The sequence below is a fragment of the Bos mutus genome, chromosome X, assembly GCF_027580195.1.
Source record: "Bos mutus isolate GX-2022 chromosome X, NWIPB_WYAK_1.1, whole genome shotgun sequence".
Lineage (NCBI taxonomy): Eukaryota > Metazoa > Chordata > Mammalia > Artiodactyla > Bovidae > Bos > Bos mutus.
In genome coordinates, this window is record NC_091646.1 from 90,134,339 (window position 1) to 90,154,992 (window position 20,654).

The following is a 20,654-nucleotide window of genomic DNA, read 5'->3' on the forward strand; positions in this document are numbered from 1 at the left end:
TGATGATCCTTGGCTCTTCTTTTATTTTTAAGAAAGAAGTCTTAACCAGTTGCCTGGAAACTCTATGTACATGAGTAACTTAATTACAAGTGATCTAACAAGGACTGAACCATTTTTCAAGAGCCCTATGGATGTCAGTATCTGTAGGTCTTTTGTTTTTAAGCAGGTTGGCTTAACAGAGAACAATCTTTCAATCTTGTATCTTGGGCTAGGGCTGTGTGTACAGAATGGGGAGGAATTCATTTCTAAGCCTGATTGCAGTAGTTCCAGGAGCCACGTTGGGGAAGGAGGTAAGGGTCTTTATTTTAACATGTTTATTTATTTAACACATAGACTTTACAGTTAGTCCTCCTATTGAGATACAACACTTCATTCTGATGTGAACTGAGTCTGGTGTCTCAACTCTCCAAAGAGTAAGACAGGAATAATTTGCTTTGTTGAGGATGTCTAGGGTCAAACTACTCCTGTAAAGGTTCAGCCAATCCTTCTGTTGTCTGCTCCTCTATATTGAGTGCATATTGCATATTGCCTATTGAGTGCAGCACTTTCCACAGCATCATCTTTCAGGATCTGGAATAGCTCAACTGGAATTCTATCACTGCTGGGAGCCAGTGAGGAACTCCGCCCATGACAAAGGTCATGAGGAAGGAGGCTCGGCATACGCAAAGGCGGGATCGAGCTTCAGGAGACCCCTGGAAATTCTCGAGCATATACCCCAAAACCAGAGTCTGCCTCCTTTCTGCTTGTGCTTTCTTTTGGAGGGTGGTTCCCTGAACCAATCACCTTAGTAAAAGCCTCTTTTCTTCACTGAATTTTACTGAAGCTAATGTTTGTAACCTGGGACCCTTGAGTTCTTTTTCTTGTTATTTTGCTCTGTAGGAACTCTTTTTGGATATCCTTAATTAACATTTAATTAAGCAATTGTTTCCTGATCTTCTTCCCCCATTATCCTCTATGCATAACGTCTTTGTCCTTGTTCACCGAAACTACCCTGGATCAGCCGGGCTGGTCCCGGCACCTCATTCTATTACTCTTTATATCCTAAGAACATTTTGTTTCCTGATCTTCAAATACCCTGGATCAGCCGGGGCTGGTCCCCGGCACTTTCTACCATCTAAGATTTTGTTTACTCAACTAGTGTGCTGTTGCCTCCTCTCTTGTTGTTTTTATCTTTGTGTGTCATGTCTTTTTTAATGTGTTTATTGAAATATTAATTGGGCTTCAGGAGGTAAAAGAGAAATGCATACAGTTAGACTACCATGTTTCAGTGGAATTAAGGGTTTATTTATTCATACAGTGGAATTATGATTCCCTAAATAATTTTATGCATTCATTTATTATACTGTATGAATGTCTGGTTACTGTCTCCTACAATATAGCCCTCTGTGGTCACATCATGATCACCATTTGAAACTTTCTGGGAGCAATGAGAGCTAAGGGTAAAGACATAAACAGTGGCCCATTCACTATGGTTTTCATTCTTCATTGTTCAGAAGAATTGTGGGAGAGGAGAGTGAGGGTGGTGCTTATTTTAAAGCACTGATTGGTTTTGGGCCTCCTCCCTCAGTGAGTCCAATCTAGTAGGTATGGGATGTGGGCCAGGAACCTCTTCTTAAAATAAATACTGTGATGATTCTGAAAAGCTCTAAATGGGCCAAGCTACATCTGAGGGGAATGGAGTTTGAGTGTGGGGTAGGGGACTGGTAGTTAGGTATGATTGAATTTTAGTTTTAGGAAAAACTTTGACTATAATATAAGGATGAGATTTGCAGTAATCTGGGCAAGATAAATGATGACCTCAACTAACTTCCAAGTGGCAGTTGAAATGGACACAGAGAAACAGGTTCATGAAATCTTAAAGAATAGAATCAGATAACTTGGTTAGTATTTGAATATCTTCTATCTAGGAGGTTTGTTTTCCCCAATTTATTTATTCAATCTTTTTATCAGTATATTTTTCAGGTCTCTTTCTCTTCTCTCTTTGTGGTATTCCCGTTATACATATATTAATGTATTAATGGTGTCTAATATTTCTCTGATGCTCTGTTCATTTTTTCTTCATTCTTTTCTCTTCCATACTTTTCAGATTTCATAATCTCTATCAATAATCTGTCTTGAAGTTTGTGTTTTTTTCTGCCAGCTCAAATCTACTTTTGAACCTCTCTAGTAAATATTTCATTTTGATTATTGTACTTTTAACAGCAGAGTATAAATTTTGTTCTTTTTAAAATAATTTCTCTTTACTGATATTCTCTATTTGATAAGACATTGTTGTAACACCTTTTAAAAATTCTTTAAATGTGAATTTCATTTAGTTCTATGAATGTATTTATAGTAGCCAGTTTGAGGGGTTTTTGATAAGTCCAACATCTGGACCTCCTTAAGGCAGTTTCTATTTTCTGCTTTTAAAAAAACATGTACAAGTATCATTCTTTCCTGTAAAAATGTACAAGGATAGAGCTTTCCTGTCTTGTGTGTATCTCAACTTTTTGTTATGGTAGATCTGGATACGAACAGCCCTCCTGTACTCTAGGACTTGTTCTTGTTTGCTTGTTTGTTTAGTGGCTTGTTGGTTCAGTGCAACCTCTGGTAGGTCTCTTCAGAGGGAGTAGCCTTGAGAATGTGCACAACTTTCCTGACTATTAGGAATGACTCTGGCTTTAACTGGGCTCCTTCGACCCACTCATCCCCTGATCTCCCATTAAGATGATCTACCTCTGTTGGCATCATACTGTACTAATTGTTAGTGATTGCTCTATTGTTTTTGACAATGCCTTGTGGTATAACTTACTCCATATTCTGATCCAGTTAAAGTTGAGCCCCTTGTCAGGGGAAGGATTTGCTAGCCTATGAGGCTTGCTATACCCTCCCCTGGGCAGAATCTCTTCTATGGAACAAGAGCGTGGTGGAAAAGGAAACTCCTCTTCACTGGCTACTCTACGCAGATCTTCCCTATGGAGCAAGCTGTATTTGGGGAGGGGGGGTTACAAGGAGAGGAGGGGAGCTCCCTTCTGGCTGCTACTGCCACTGCATAGGGATCTTCCACATCAGAGCCAGGGAGGATGATATCTGCCATTGTTCACCAGATGCTAACTGTCTTGGACAAGTTCTTTGGCCTAGAAAGTTGAAGGAGATTACAGCTGCCACTGGGCTGCCAAGCCCACCTCTGTGGCTCTCCAGCATTGCAGGAAAGAGGGACTCACTACTCTTTACCAGCTGCCCGGCCTGGATAAATCTGGATTTAGCTGGACTTGGGAGTGGCAACTAGGCGCTGCCATCCAGCTTCTACCAGCCACTCAAGATAGCCTTCGACAGCATGGAACCATGGAAAGTGGGATATGCTGATGTTCACCAGCTGCGAGATCCACCCTAAACAGCTTTTCTTCCTCATGGAGCTGATCTGCACACAGCTGCTGAGCCCCTTTGAACAGGTCCTCCTCAGGCAGAACTAAGGGGACACAGGTTCAGTCCCAGTCCTGAATGCCACAGCCTCCCATTCTTCTTATCGAGTTTCTGTAGATGTTATTGAATAACTGCTTCTCAGTTTGTTGTAAGTCTTTTGATCAATCTCCAGAGACTTTGAATGATTGTTAATTTTAGCCTGCTTCATATTCATCTCTCTATGGGAGAGGTTTCCTTGTACTCACAGCCATTCTGGAAGCCCTACCTAGTCGTATTTTTAATGATTCTGCACCTTACAGCAGTCTGGGTTTTCAAAGATATAATCAGGTGGCTTGGATAGACTAAACTGAGAATTTTTTGAAAGATAGTAGGATTTTATTACTGAACTTTGCTCTGATTTAACTTTAATCAAGACTTTATATTTCAGCTTCTATATTCCTAGCTAAGTCTCTTCAATCGTGTCTGAGTCTCTGTGACTGCATGGACTGTAGCCCACCAGGCTCCTCTGTCCATGGATTCTCCAGACAAGAATACTGGAGTGGGTTGCCATGTCCTTCAGGGGATCTTCCCAACCCAGGGATCGAACTCACGTCTCTTAAGTCTCCATTGTAGGCGGGTTCTTTACGACTAGCCCCACCTGGGAAGTCCCTACAAAGAGCTTATTTATAACTTGCATCTGTGAGTGAGTGACTTAATTGCTCTCTGCCTCAGATTCCTCATGTATAAAGTGAGTATCATCTACTTCTTAGGGTTGTTGTGAGGGTTAAATGAGTCCACACATTTTCTGAGACTGACTCCAAAAATGTTAGATAATGGTTATTGCTTTTAGACATGTCAAAGGCAAATAACCATCTCATCTGTGTATTATATTATCAAGAGCAATAATATTATTGTCTGTAGCCAGAGATCTTGGTGATATTATTTGCCTAACTAGCTATAATATGATCTTTAGTGTCCTCTAGTGGAAGAAAATTAGATGTGCTCTTTTCATATACTTCTTTTGGAATTATGTGATCACTTAACCTAATAAAGAAGGGTGAGCACCAAAGAATTATGTTTTTGAACTGTGGTGTTGGAGAAGACTCTTAAGACTTCTTGGACTGCAAGGAGATCAAACCAGTCAATCCTAAATGAATTTAATCCTCAATATTCATTGGAAGGACTGATGCTCAAACTGAAGCTCCAGTACTTTGGCCACCTTAAGACTGACTCATTAGAAAAGACCCTGATGTTGGAAAAGATTGAGGGCATAAAGAGAAGGGGGCGACAGAGGATGAGATGGTTGCATGGCATCACTGACTCAATGGACATGAGTTTGAGCAAGCTCCGGGAGTTGATAATGGACAGGGAAGCCTGGCATGCTGCAGTCCATGGGGTCGCAAAGAGATGGACATGACTGAGCAACCAACACTTTCATTTTCTTTCTTCATTCTTTCAAGAGAAGACTTTTTTTGGCCATGTGATTTATAATATTAAATAATACAGGGCATACACTCTGCAGTGACATAGAAATGTTAGGCAGATGTTACTTTTGCTTTAAGCCAGTGCACTCAGTAGCACCTTGAAGTTTTTCATTTTAAGTTATAATACAATATACAAAATAACCTTAGCAGTCAATTATCCTCACACAGATGGCATTTTTGGGCCATTCTCTGAAAATGCTTTAATCAGTGTGTATGTGCTACCTGGACTAGATTGTCTGAAATTTTGGAGATTTTTAGAGTTCTCTTCCAGTAGAGTATAGAGTGATGGAAAGATTGAGAATCAGAGACCTAAATTCATTTTCTAGTTGTGCTATGAACTAGCTGTGTGACTTCACCTCGTTTCTCTTAGGAGTAAAATGTGAGGATGAAGAGGAGCATGTGATGATGGCTCCCTTACTGTCCCATTTCCAACCCTCTCTGATTCAATGATACACACACACGTACAATTTGATGTGAGAGAGAAGACATAATAGACATTGGTTGAGTGAGGTATGTGTGTTTGGTGCTGCCTTCCAGCAGTGTTAGCCGGAATATAACTCACCAGCACTAGCACAGTTTGGGAAAGACTGAAACACTGAGTTGTGTATAGGAGAGCTGTTGTGAGATCACAGCAGGGTGTGCCTACCTCAGCTGAGGAGACTGTTTTGCGGTAAAGTGTGAGTAGAATTTGAATGGATATGAGTTGGTGTTTTTCAACAGAGAAGGAAGCACACAGAGCATCAAACAGGGAGCAGAATTTTCAAGAGCACAAAGAGCATGGGGGATAGAGTAGGTGTTGCAGTAGCTGTGGGTAGTTCACAGTAGGAGTCAGGGAGGATAATGGGAGAAGTTAGAAATGAATGTAATGTGTGTGACATCATCCCCCCAACCCCAAAATTGAAAGAAAAAAGTAAACCTAAATTACTTGACTAAGAAGCAGAAGATGTGTGTGTGTGTGTGTGTGGACTGTAGCCCTCCAGGCTCCTCTCTCCATGAGATTCTTCAGACAAGAATACTGGAGTGGGTTGCCATTCTCTTCTCCAGGGGATCTTCCTGACCCAGGGATGAAACCTAGGTCTTCTGCTTGGCAGGCAAATTCTTTACTACTGAGCCACCTGGGAAACCCAAGAAATAAGAGAACTGGGTTCTTCTTCCAGATATGTTGCTAAATAGCTTTGTGCACCCCAGTTAAGTTGTTTGACTTAAAAATCATTTTGGAAAGGCTTCCCACGTGGAGCTGAGGAATTATAACATCTTGGTAGATAGGATGGACAGCCATGAAGGTTTTTGAAGTGATATAGTACTTGTTTTAGAATAAAAAACTATGATGACAATTTAATGAGTAGAGTGAAAAGAAGGAACTGGAAGCAGAGAAACCCATTAGAAGATCTTTGCTGTGATCCAGACAAGAATCCATGAGGGCTGAAACTAGGCTAAGTGCAAGAAGGGGCAGATTGTTTTGACAGGTGTTACAGAAATTGAATGGACAGGTTTTGGCAGCTGCATATGGAAGTGGGAGAAAAGTAGTAGTTGGTGTGAGGATGACTCTAAGGACTGTCTAGAAGAGTAATGGTGCCAGTAGTCAGTGGGCCACACATACAAAGCTATGTGGATTGTGTTTTGCTTTTTTTAAAAACCAGTGTCCTCATTATTAGACACTTCAACTGTACCTGCTTTTACTACCCACCCCCCCACCCCCCCAACACACACACACACAAATAATTCTTTGGTCAACTTCAGATTTGGTTCCTTATGAATTGTTTTAAGTGGTTTCCCAAAAAAATGTAGATGAAAAATTTCAAAGTAAGAGTAGGTTTAGAACTATGTAGTACTGTGTTTCAGTTATTGGATGTTCGTGTTGCCAACTTCTTGTCATCAAACTTGGTTTGACTGACATTTGGTAAAGGTAAGAGAGAATTATTTCCACCAAAAATGGTCAAAGGGAAAGGAAACAACTTACGGTGCACATGCTCTGTGCCATGCCCCATGGAAGGCACTTTCACAGTCACCCGGGGCTAACTACAACCAGGATGGGAGCTATTCTCTTAGTCTTTTCATTTTATAGATGATGAGACCAACGTTCAGGGTCATAACATCTTCTAAATGATGGAAAGTAAGTAAGTAAGTGTTAGTTGCTCAGTCATGTATAACTCTTTGCAACCCCGTGGGCTTGTAGCCTGCCCGGCTCCTCTGTCCATGGGATTCTCCAGGCAAGAATACTGGAGTGAGTAGCCATTCCCTTCTCCAGGAGATCTTCCTGACCCAGGGATCAAACCTGGGTCTTCCACATCACAGTCAGATTCTTTACCATCTCAGCCACCAAGATTTAAACACAGGCCTTTTGACTACAAATCTGTTGCTCTATTATATCATAACTGCCTCCAAGCAGAAGAGTGTTAGCATTTGAAAGGATAAGTGCCAGATCTGAGGAAATAAGTGACCAACCATCCCAGTTTACCTGGGACTGAGGGCAGGTTCTTGGGACACAGAACTTTCAGTGCTACAACTAGAAAGCACTGGGCAAACTAGGACACATTGGCACCCTTTCTGGAAAAGTCACTTATATGAAATAAGCCATTGTCTAGAATGGCCTGACGGAGAAGGCAATGGCACCCCACTCCAGTACTCTTGCCTGGAAAATACCATGGGTGGAGGAGCCTGGTGGGCTGCAGTCCATGGGGTCGAGAAGAGTTGGACACGACTGAGCGACTTCACTTTCACTTTTCACTTTCATGCACTGGAGAAGGAAATGGCACCCCACTCCAGTCCTCTTGCCTGGAAAATCCCATGGATGGAGGAGCCTGGTAGGCTTCAGTCCACGGGGTCTCTAAGAATCGGACACAACTGAGTGACTTCACTTTCACTTTTCACTTTGATGCATTGGAGGAGGAAATGGCACTCCACTCCAGTACTCTTGCCTGGAAAATCCAATGGGCGGAAGAGCCTAGTAGGCTGCAGTCCATGGGGTCTGAGCGACTTCCCTTTCACTTTTCACTTTCATGCGTTGGAGAAGGAAATGGCAACCCACTCCAGTGTTCTTGCCTGGAGAATCCCAGGGATGGGGGATCCTGGTGGGCTGCCGTCTATGGATTCGCACAGAGTTGGACACGACTGAAGCGACTTAGTAGCAGCAGCAGCAGAATGACCTGAATAAGGTATTATTTGTATTTGTTTCCCATGTTACTAAGACATGAATTAGACTTGAGTGTGCTCAGTTGTGTCCAACGTTTTGCTGTCCCATGGACTATATAGCCTGCTAGGCTCCTCTGTCCATGGGGATTCTCCAGGCAAGAATACTGGAGTGGGTTGCTGTGCCTTCCTCCAGGGGGTCTTCCTGACCCAGGGATCAAACCCCAATCTCTTGGATCTCCTGCATTGACAGATGGGTTCTTTACCACTACACCACCTAGGTCACAAGTGAACAGGGATTAAGGCCCTACCTAACTTCCTTTCCTTGTTTTCACTGGCTCTGCCTCACTGAGATTGCACTAAACTGTATGAGAATCAGATGCCAGAAGCCTCTGTTTCTCTCTCAACTTTTAAGGAAACTTATGTTTTACCCATTCCAAGTCTGATGAAATGGCAAAGGAACTATAGAGAAAAAAGTCAAGAAAAAAGACTGGTTGACTATAAATGTACATTCTTTAAAGAGTAAGGAAATACATATTCTGACATTCAACCCACAACAAACAGGCAAACCCCTGAGCATAAAGTATACTTATTTTATGTATTAAACATTATACTCTAATAAGTAAACAATTTATATTATTTTGATATCAAGATAGGAAACAAGAAATTGGACCACATGGAATGTCCCCAAGAGAACGTTCTGTAATTTTTCAAAAAAAGAAGAAAAACACTTTGTGATAGTTCCATGCATTTCACACAGCAAAGTGCTAAGTTTGGGGTTGAAGCTAAAATAATACGACATGAAAGTGTTAGTCACTCAGTCGTGTCCAACTGTTTGTGACCTCATGGTCTATCCATGGGATTCTCTAGGCAAGAATACTGGAGTGGGTTGCCATTCCCTTCTCCAGGGGATCTTCTCAACCCAGGGGTTGAACCCAGGCCTCCTGCATTGCAGGCAGATTCTTTACCATCTGAGCTACCAGGGAAGCTGTAAAAGAATATAAGGTATATGCTTATTTTTTTAATGTAAGTAGTGATTGTCCTCAAATTGTGCTCATTATGCAGGTGTACAAGGAGGCGCTAGTTTCTGTAGCTTTCCAGTCTTGACAGTGTTTTTGTGACCTTCTTGAGATGGGTTAGATGATTATCTTATCCTTTGTTGCTGTTGTTCAGTCTGTAAGTCCTGTCCAACTCTTCACCACCCCATAGACTACAGCACACCAGGCTTCCCTGTCCTCCCAGAGTTTGCTCAAACTCATGCCCTTGAACATCAGTATCTACATCAATCCCTTGCGCTTTTTCCTTCTTTTTCTACAAAATCTTTATCACTATAGCAGATGTAGAAAATGGCTTCTGGCCCCAAATAAGTTAAAAAATTGCCAATGTAGAGAGTGGCCACATTTTCAGATACTTACGTGTGCTGCCTCCTGGTTTTGTGGAGAGGATTAAATCAAGATAGTTTATTCTAAGGGCAAAGCAGTGTACTGTTTACTTAAAATTTTATTAAAACAAGGAGAAATATGGCCTTTTCAGAATTCCTTGTTTCCCTAGTCCAGAGTTCCACTCTGTACAAAAACTATCTTCTCCTCTCTGCCACCGTAGCTGCTGTCCTTGATTCTACTACTGTTCTTTGAAGCTGTTTCATTAGTTTTTGTAAAATAAAGATAACAAGATGAACTATTTAAGTTACACATACCTCTTAGCCATTTGCAACTATCTATATAAGTCTGGATTTGGGCCAACAAAACAAAGATTTAATTTTGGCAGTTGTGGCTGTGAGTCTGCAGGGTTATGCATAATCTCCTATTTCAAGCTGCTGTTTATCAAAATAATTAGCTAGTTGTTTTTCTTGATCCTTTTCAAAATAAGTGCCATTCATTGTTACTAATTTTTTCACTAATAAGTTTTCTTTTTCCCTATCATGAGATTTGTTGACAGAAGTATCCAACTGCTGGATACAGGAAACTCATGTTATTTTTAAATATTATGATAGTTATTCCACTATGCCATGGAGAATTTCGGCCTCAGTCATTCTTTTCTTTGTATATTAGACACTGTCGATTGCTTTCTGGGGAGAATTTTGCTCCTGGTGGCAGTATTTCCTGGGCTTGCCCCATCGTGGAAGAAAGAGGTGTAGCAGGAGTGGGTCATGAGGCAACATCTCCTACCACATATCCCTGTTGAACTCAGCTGGAAATAAATAAAAATAGAACATAATAGACACATCTCCCACTTTTAAAAAATTTTCTTCATAGCACTTTGCTTTTACAAAAGACCTACATTCGTATCAGTTTTCACTAACTGAAAAAAAAATCTGAAGATAAGTTTTGCTTTTATGAAAAAAAGTAACTACATCGTCCTTTTATGCCATTTTGGCTTATAGGAGGTTTCATAGAAACACTCTACTTTGAGATAATGGGGGAAGACGATATAGATGGCATAATTAGGAAAATGTAAAATACAAGGTATGTGAACATTTTTTTACTTGATACTTATTAGTTGAATTCCTGTCTTATTGCAATAACACTTTTCTTTTTCAAACTTTATTGAATAAAACTTTATGCAGAAAAAAATGAATCCATCTAAGTGTACAGTCCAAAGAGTTCTAATATGTATATATGATGAGTTTAAATATAGTACACTCTGTCATCCCACAAAGTTCCTTTAGCTCCTAACATATTTTTCAAGACTTTAATATTGAAAAGTAATTGAAGCATAAACTGATATTTCTCCAATTTTCTTTCATAAAGGAGTACCATTTTGAAATAGATGTCTGAGGTTTTTTTTTTCCCTTCAGTCTTTATTGAGTGTGTTACAGTATTGCTTCTGTTTTATGTTTCGGTTTTTTGGCCCCGAGGCATGTGGTATCTTAGCTCCCCAACCAGGGACCAAACCCGCACCCTGTGCATTGGAAGGAGAACTCTTTAGCCACTGGACTGCCAGGGAAGTGCCCAGTGTCTGGGTTTTATAATAGTAAAATGCCCCAATCTTTCTCTCTTTTTTTAAAGCTTTTTTGGTTTACATTTTCCCCAAATAAAAAGCAGCAGAGGAATTGTACCTTCTAGAGATGTTCAGAACATTATATTTCTACTTTTATCATGTGTAAAATATGATTGTAATAATGGTCATTCATATATTTGAGAAAAACTCTAATGCTGAAACTTTATGTTGTTTGGATTTCAGTCACCTCTGCTTTTTTCCTTTATCCATGCAACTAACATCTTTCTATTTTTATTTGTTCAAAACAGATCCTCACCAAATTCATGGTTGAGTAATTCCTTAAATAGATGACTCAGAGTTACATTTGAACCTAATGTTGGCTCTATATATAGTTTTTAAGCACTTGCTCTTCTTTCAGAACATTTGAACACCTCAGAAGATAAATATTATAAAGATCATTGAACTGATCACCTGTATCTTTATTAATATCTAATTAACAAGCTAAATGAATTATAGTTTTTCAATACTGATTAAGAATGACCTAGAGTTATTTTAAATGCAAGTCCCTAGAAATAAATGATACTTACCAAACTCATCCTAATGAAGAATGAGAAGGGAGACAAGTAGTTCTTACAGTAATTGGCTTTATTATAATTTACTGCTGATAGTTGTTGATAATACCTCAAATATAGTGTTGAATTTAGTTTAAATTTGGTATTCACTGGCCAGGATGCTTTAATATATTTATTATACTTCCAGAACTCAAAATTCTTTGGGAAATGTATTACTAAAATCATTAATTTGTAAATGCTTAACATAGTTAAGGGGCTTCCCTGGTGGCTCAGTGGTAAAGTATCCGCCTGCCAATGCAAGAGGCACAGGTTTGATCTTTGGGTCAGGAAAATCCCTTGGAAAAGGAAATGGCAACCCACTCCAGTATTCTTGCCTGGGAAATCCCATGGACAGAGGAGCCTGGCAGGCTACAGTGCATGGGGTTGCAAAGACTCGGACACGACTTAGCTACTAAACAACAGTGTAGTTGATATTGATTTCTAACTGATGTATTTGCCTATTTAAGAACAAATTTTGCACTAGTCAAACATTCTCAATTAATGGTATGCTGCTGCTTTTCTTCATGCACCTAACAGGTGAGATGTTAGGCTATAAGATTGTATTAAATGGGCAAGAATTCAAAGAAATTACAAGCTGCTTGCATTTCTCATTGTATGTGAAAAAAGATAATAAAATCTGCTAGTAAAATGTATAGAAGATCAAAGAAATAATGAGTTTCCCCTTAACTCAGATTGGTGTGGGGGCCTGTCTAGGCCTCTGGTCATCCTCTAGTTGAGAAGGTCAATTTTCTTGATTTATAGGAAGATGGCCTCATTAAAGCCAGCCTGACCTATATTATTGCCAAAGGCAGCTGGGATCTTTAGTCTTCAAACTGGTTATTAGATAAAGGTGGAGCTCAGCAGCAGCATTTAACTTGGCTGCTATAATCTTTCCAAGATTCTGCTTGGATCCCTTTCTTAAAATACCACATGATCATTAATTTCAGCTGGCCAAGGAAAAAATGTTGAGTCAGTAATGACTTTCATTTAGTTATTTTGTTATTAATATTGATTCAAACGAACACATTAATCCTTGTCCTAATTATTTTATGGCTAGATTAGAACATTCTTTATGTGCAGTTGGAGCCTGGGTCAGCTCTGAATTTTAACTATTGAATTTCTAACACAGCCTGGAAATTCTTTGAAAACAAGTGAGAATACTTATGTATTTGTCTGTTAAAAATCAGTGTCTAATTTCTGATCATCACTGGTGATAGTGCAGCTGAAATAAAGCTGGTTCTGTAGCAGTCTTGATAGTTGATCACCCATGTCAGTATTACAACTGTTATATGATTGGATCTTGAGGGAACATATAAAAACTATGTAGCCGCAGGAGCCATTGTGGTATGATGTGGAGAGCACTGGACTTCAGTTATTAGCTCTGCTTCCTCTACTCACTACTTCTGTGATCTCAACAACCTAAGTATCTCACTGCACAGTCTTTTCCTCTGTAAAGTGAAACTAGACATATTTACCTCACAGGGTTATTGTAACTATTAAATGAGGAATTATGGAGGAACATTTAAAAATCCCAGATACCGCACTGGATGGTCTAAGATCATTCAATAAATTTTGAAGTGTCCACAGGGCTGCTATTCAGCAGATGTTGACTACCCTTTGAGTGTTTCATAGATTAAACAAGATAAAATAATTAAAAGCTACTAAACAAGTAAAGATTGAAGGCAGAAAGAGAAGGGGATGACAGAGGATGAGATGGTTGGATAGCATCGCCGACTCGATGGACATGAGTTTGAGCAAACTCCAGAAGTTGGTGATGGACAGGCAAGCCTGGCATGCTGCAATCCATGGGGTTGAAAAGAGTCAGACATGACTGAGCAACTGAACTGAACTGAAACCAGAAAAGGGTTTGATTAACAATAGGGAAGAAATTCCAGATTTAGTCATTAAGTGATGGATTTGGGTTACTAAAAGCTGTCGTTTCCTTCTGTGGAAGTGCTTTTTAAAAACACATCTGTTTGGAAATAGACTTACAGACATAGAAGACAAATTTATGGTTACTAAAGGGGATAACAGGGTGCAGGGGGAAGAGATAAATTAAGCACTTGGGATTAGCAGATACACACTACTATATATAAAATAGATAACAGGACCAACTGTATAGCGCAGGGAACTATATTCAGTATGTTGTAATAGCTTATAATAGAAAAGAATCTGAAAAAGAAATATATATATATATACACACACACACATACATATATGTATAACTGAATCGCTTTGCTGTATGACTCTAACATAACATAAATTAACTATACTTCAATTTTTTTTAAATGTGTTTGAGTTTAGATTCTTTTTGGAATGACTGAATGACTTTACAAATGGCTATGTAAGATATGCAGACGAACTCACAGTTGAGAGAGGACAAGAATTAAATCAAGTCAATCTATCCAGAGGTGCACCATTCCAGTTTGTTAGCCACTAGCCACATGCGGCTATTGAGCACTTGAAATGTGACTGCTCCTAATTGCGATGTCGTATAAGAATAAAACACACTGGATCTTAAAGACTTAGTACACAAAGAGAATGTAACATATTTCATTAATACTTTTTAATGTGACTATATGTTGCAATAATAATACTTTGGATATATTAGATTGCATAGACTATGTTAAATTTCACCTTCTTCTTTTTAATGTGGCCACTGAAAATATCTTAATTGTGTGTGAAGTTTGCATTGTATTTCTTTTGGATGATGCTAAACTAAAACCTTACTGAACGATTCTGAGAAAGCTGACTCTTAAATTTGACCTTTAAAGCTCAGACATTGAGAATGAGATCGCCACTCCAGTGCTAAGAATGTCAGAGAGCATTCCTTTGTTTAGTCTCATTGGTAAATACCCGACTTATTTTTGACCCATGGTCAAATTAGCTTGCTGTAGAGTCGTGGGGCTCCAAAAGCAGCATCTGACTTTTAAAAGGTAGTATGAAAAATTCTCCTTTTCCAACAACAACTAATAGTATTCTAAAAATGAATGCTACATACTTTTCAGGAAAATTCTTCTTAAACCACCTGAAACAGGTTTCCTAAGTAACCCTCCCTTATTTGAGGGGCAGACTGAAAAGTAGACCCTGGAGGACATAGTTGTTCTACTGTTATTGGATAGCCTGAACTTATTACACCATATAGTGGGTTGATTCAGTTTAAGTGTGTTTCTCCAGTTTTGGTCAGAATATCAAATATCACTTTCCGTATTACTAATGGCCCCTTTTAAAAGAAAATAAATTGATAAAATATAGGCACATAATTAAATATAGGGACACTAAACATAGAAGTAGATTCTTCCTTAAATCTTTAAAAATTTCCCTGCAAAATGAAAAAATACAAGGCAGAGTGGAGGAGTTCCCAGTCACTAAAGATAAAGTAGATCTTCAAAACACCATGGTAACCCTGGGTCAGGTCACTCAAAGGAATGTTCTAAGCTAGTATCTCTGAGCAGTCAGATAATGACAATTTCAAATCATATTATTATCACCTACTTTCAAATTCCTTCCTACTCTACTTCATGAGCTGATTTGTAGGAAAATACTCTTTTTAGTTTGCTATATCAGCAAGGAATTAATAGCAGTTAGTCTTTAATTTACACTCACATCTAAACACATATTTTGAGCTTAACTTCTTGGAATCTATAGCTTGAATGCATAGATGGTGCATTTGTGTTTTGTAAACTCTGATGTTTCTTTTCGGGCTATTTAATACATCCATTTAATCGATACTTGAATTACGGAAAATGGTGCCTCAGTTATCCTAGATATAAGCCATATTTTGCATCATTGCCCTTATAATTTCAATATGTTTTTATGTTGTTAGTTTTGTGCTGCTCAATCATTGTTTGAATTTTAGTCCCTGAAATGTCAGAAGATAGCACTAAGTCATGTCCGACTCTTGCAGTCCCATGAACTGTAGCCTGCCAGGCTCTTCTGTCCATAGGATTCTCCAGGCAAGAATACTGGAGTGGGTTGCCATTTCCTTCTCCAGGGGAACTTCCCAACCCAGGGACTGAACCCAGGTCTCCCACATTGCAGGCAGATGCTTTACTGACAGGCCCAGTGACATTTAAAGTGTTTTAATCTTTGAAGGCAGGGTCCCCAGCAAACCTGCCTTTATTTTTGAGGGTGGATTAGAAGAGACTAGACCATAAGCATTTTCAGCCATATACCAAGGAGACGTGTGTGTCAAATGGAGAGGTCTTTAGAGCATCCGTTTCTACTATAATATTTCAGTATAAAAAATGTGGCACATGTCAAATGCTGAATATGGAGGTTGAAACACATTGCAGTTACATGAAAGGGGCAACATTTAAAGTAAATGGAAAACAGGAGAAAAGACCCGTTTTTGTTGTGACAAACACTAAATCTCCATTTACTTCTTGACTCTGATGTCAGAACATTGAATAGAATCAGACTTTGATCAGAATAGAAAGCAATGGAAAGAGAAACTAAGGTGAAAGCAGAAGGTATGAAGAGGGTCACTTCTAATAAAATGAGAAGCTGGAGATAAACATTAAAACCAGTACTAGAACTCCTAAACTTTTCGTAGAATCAGAAGGCAGAATAATCTTAAAGGGAGAGAAAAAAGTCTGCAGACATCTGATTTATATTGTCTGGCTTCAGCCTGGTCCTCTAGTGCACTTGTCAAGTCTTCCTCATAGTTATGACTCCCTAGCGCAAAAGCCACACTTTATTCACACCTGTCCTCTCCTGGAGATAGAGACCATGTTTCATTTGTATCTCATCTCTTTCTCCACAATGAACACCGAACCACCTTAACCCCTTCAGCCCCACACTGTTGCATCCACACAGTCCTTTCCCATCTGTTTTCTCATTAGAATCTTGCCACTGCCCTCTGAAGTTGTAGACCATGCAGGTCCTGCGTCATGTCACCATCCACATTTCATTTGCCATAAGGAAAGCATTTGTAGAGGTTAGCAGTCAGCCAGCAATAGTAATGACAGAGGCTGGACCGGCACCGAGTTTTCTGACCCCAGATCCTAAGGGATTTTCATCACTGACACTTACAAACGCAGTGTTCTCTTTAAAACAACAGCAAAAACAGACCAAAAAAAATCAAACTTTCTTCGACCCTGCTATTCCTTTCCTACTACCAGGATCGTGTCTAAACCCAGCCTGGCATTGTGGAAGGACTGACTTTGGAGTTAGGCCAGGGCTCAAAACCAACCCCTTGTAATCGCTATGTGATCCTGAACAGGTTTCAAAGTCTCAGTTTCCTCATCTGTAAAATACTTATCTCGCAGGCTTGTTGGGACATTAAATGACAACAATCATATTGAGTACTTAGACCAGTGAGAGAGGTGATCAGCCTAAATTTGTTATATCATCATTGTCTGCATCCTAAGTTTGAATCTGACCTCTCCACGGAATTTGATCTTACTTAGAACATTTATGGCCTTTTCCTGGTTGAATCTTTCTTACAGCCTTTTCTCAGCCTTCTCTTAAATTTTGTTCTTGTTTAGTTGGTAATTTGTGTCTGACTCTTTGCAACCCCATGGACTGTAGTCTGCCAGGCTCCTCTGTCCATGGGATTTCCCAGGCAAGAATATTGAAGTAGGTTGCCATTTCCTTCTCCAGGGGATCTTCCCAACCTAGGGATTGAACCCACATCTGCAGCCTTGGCAGGCGGCACCAGGGAAACTCCCTTCTCTTACTACTGTTGCCTTAATTCCCCCATTTTCTTGACTTTCTTAATATTGTATTATTGATTCTTCCTTTTCTGGTGGCTTCTCTTTTGTCTTCTTTACTGACTTCCTTATTTATACCTTCTGTGAATCCTCTAAGGTTCCTTCTGTGGCCATTGCTCTTGTTGCTAAGACTAAGTTGAGTTAACAAATCAGAGAGGACATAATATTATCTCTCTGCTTTGTGCAGTATATCCTTAACCTTGGTTCTTTTACCTGTCTCCCTTCTACTTCCAAATATAAAAATGTCACATTGGATTTTTTTCATCTCCAAGCAGGTGAAACTCCAGCACTGTTAACACAGGAAGGCTTTAATTATCTTGTTCCATGTAGACATGACTAGTGACACTTACACCCAAACTATTTTTGTGTGATGGCGATGATCACGACGATGAGGATATTAACACTTTTATTTTTCAAATAGTATTATGTAACTTACACAGCAGTCTTTCCTGCATTATCTGAATTTGTTTTTTAAAATAACACTGTGAAGATAGTATCTTGAATTATCCAACACATTTTATAGATGATGTAAAGTAAGTTCTAACTTTGATGTTGAGAGTAGTGCCTTTTCTGTTTACCTTTACTGTTTTGTTTTGATTTTTTGCCTTCTATTCATGTAACTTCCCTGATGTGTGTCTATAAATGCTAGATTTTAGACTAAGGAATAAACATCATATCCTTAGGCAATTTAGGGAAACCTCAGAAAAAGAAGTAAAATTCAAGACAGCAAATTGAGTTATTAGCTGATCAAGAAAGGGTTATACATTTTGAAACCTGTTTACAAGAGTTTGGGTTAAGTATTTAGTTGTGTTATTTACATTTCTTAATAATAGCTGACTTGTATATTGATTTAAGCTGGCAAAAATATTAAAAAGTTATATTGTCAAAGATGTCAAAGTGCAAAAAGTTAAGCTTTGTTTGAATGGGGGATTTCATCTCTATAGTTAGAGAAGTCTTCATGTTACCATAGATCCCATCCATTCATTCATCATTCACTCGAATTGTCTTTTGAATTCTGCCTAACAAGGTGTTCTGTGTTTGTTTTTCAGATCTAAAGCGGGAAGCCAGTATCTGTCATATGCTGAAACATCCCCACATTGTAGAATTATTGGAGACATATAGCTCAGATGGAATGCTTTACATGGTTTTTGAATTGTGAGTGTGCATTTTATTTTCTTAAGTGTTAGCTTTAGGCAGTGTTCATCTTAGATAATGCTGACACTTTTAAAATTTCAAAATAGTTGTGAACACATCTGTTCAGAATGACCTGAAGTAATAAGAATAAAAGGAACCTCTCACTGTAAGGTTCATAGTGGCTAAGGGCATGTTTGGTTACCCTCACATTTTTAGCATACTTTAGAGAAGTGGAAAACGGAGGAGATAGAGTTCAGAAGAATAGGAGGTCCCAAAAGATACGATTCCAACTACAGGAGTCTTAGTGAAAAGGATTGGGTTGAGAGTAGAGGCCTCCATGTCACGAGCCTGTCTATGGTGGTTAAGTCGCTCAGTCATGTCCAGCTCTTTGCAACCTCATGGACTGTAACCCACCAGGCTCCTCTGTCCATGGGATTCTCCAGGCATTAGAATACTGGACTGGGTTGCCATTTCCTTCTCCAGGGGATCTTCCTGACCCAGGGTTTGAACCCAGGTCTGCTGCACTGCAAGCAGATTCTTTACCAGCTGAGCCATGAGGGAAGCCCCGAGCAAGCCTCTCTTAAGCAACTAAAAACAAGTACTAACAGACTTCCTTTAATGCAGTCACCATATTGGCAAGGAATATTCTGTAGATAACAGTAAGTCTTGATTTGAGGAAGCCACTCAACATGTTTCTCACAAAAATTTTGTCAGTAAGATGGAGAAATGTGGCCTAAGGGTAGTACAGTTGGGTAGTTTCATAGCTGGTTGGATGATTGTGTCCAAAGAGACTGTATCAAGCCTTATGGGGTGGCATACTATTCAAAATTTTAATCAGTGACTTTGATTAGGGTCTCTCACAAGGTGGTAATCCAGGCATTTTCCAGGGCCAAAGTCATTTTAAGGCTCTGTTGGGGATGGATTTGCTTCCAAGCTCACTCACATGGTTGTTGGAAGCATGCTATCAGACTGAGGGCCTGAGTTTTTCATGAGCTGTTGGCCCAAGGCCTCCCTAGGTTCCTCGTCACTGGGTTTCTCCCTAGAGAGGCTCCATGGCAGCTGGCTTCATCAGGGTCAGTCAGCAAGCAAGACCACAAAAGTAGGAAGCAGACAGAAGTCAGTCTTGTAACCTGCTCTCTGAAATCACACACCATCACTTCTGCCATATTCTATTAGTTAGAAATAACTCACTAGATCCAGTCCAAACCCAACAGGAGAGGATTATACCAGGTTGTGAAGACCTGGAGGTGGTAGCTTTGTCAGAAGCTGCCCTCTCCAGGGGCTAGCTAATCAAGTGAATATCTAGACCAAATTTTAAACTATTTTACAAGGACCTAAAACAAAGAAGGTGAAATTTAAGACCAATTAATATAAACTCATTCATTCACGTATATAAGTGCAAGATCACTGTGAATTTAGGTGTAACTGCTTATGTGAAAAAGATGTCAGCAGTTTAGTTAGTTGTTGTAACAGCTTTAAAAGCCCTGGATGGAACCTTCGGGTACATTAAGTAGAAGTGTGTGGTGTGCAGAACCAAGCCCCAGCCCCAGTGTGTTATATCAGTATATTGCCCATTCTCCCTAGAATGTTCCTAATAAGCAGGACACTGGCATGCTTTCGGAATGGGATCGCCTGAGTGGGAAAGAGCCTAGAAATTCCATCATAGTGACACGGCCTGCAAAGTTTTTGTTGGCAAACCTGCTAAAAGATGTTTGAAAACTATGTGCTTCCAGACATAGCTTTTAGTTGATTAAAAACTTTTATTGTGAGGATGCAATTCTTAGTCATTTGCATGTTTTTAAAAATGCATTCTCTTCAAAACTCTAGCACTATACCTTTATCTCATTCAGTGTATGGAAAATGTCTGCTCTGTGACCTAAATGGCAGAGCTAGCCATCATCGTCAAACTCATCAGCCAAATCAGGCTCACTTTCTCTCAGAAAAACAAATCAGACTTCATTTTTCAAATAAAATTAAAGCATTGATAGACATCACTGTGACAGTCATCTTACTATTGATCTCTAATTCTAAACTAGATATGGCTTTGCCGTGAATATATTGTCTGGATGAAATAAGGTGGCTCTCCCCGTCCTTTCCAAAGCAGTTTTGCTCTCACAGATCATAAGCTTTGCATTCCCCAATTGTATCTTTGAAGTTAGGCAGGTTTTTCAGCCTAGGTAAGTGGTTGGTTTTTGAGATGGGTTCTTCTGAGTGGAGATACAAAAGGAAAATCAACAGACCACAGGCTTGTTTTCAGACAG

At 39.4% G+C, this 20,654-nt stretch overlaps 1 protein-coding gene across 8 annotated transcripts in view; it reads left to right on the top strand.

Moving 5' to 3' along the window:
* CASK (calcium/calmodulin dependent serine protein kinase) overlaps positions 1–20,654 on the top strand; it is a 374,249-nt gene that overhangs the window by 119,133 nt on the left and 234,462 nt on the right. For all 8 annotated transcript variants that reach the window (XM_070366505.1, XM_070366507.1, XM_070366509.1 and 5 more), the window contains exon 3: positions 18,309–18,414. In XM_070366505.1, the coding sequence (XP_070222606.1) occupies positions 18,309–18,414 (106 nt within the window). The remainder of the gene's footprint in view (positions 1–18,308; positions 18,415–20,654) is intronic.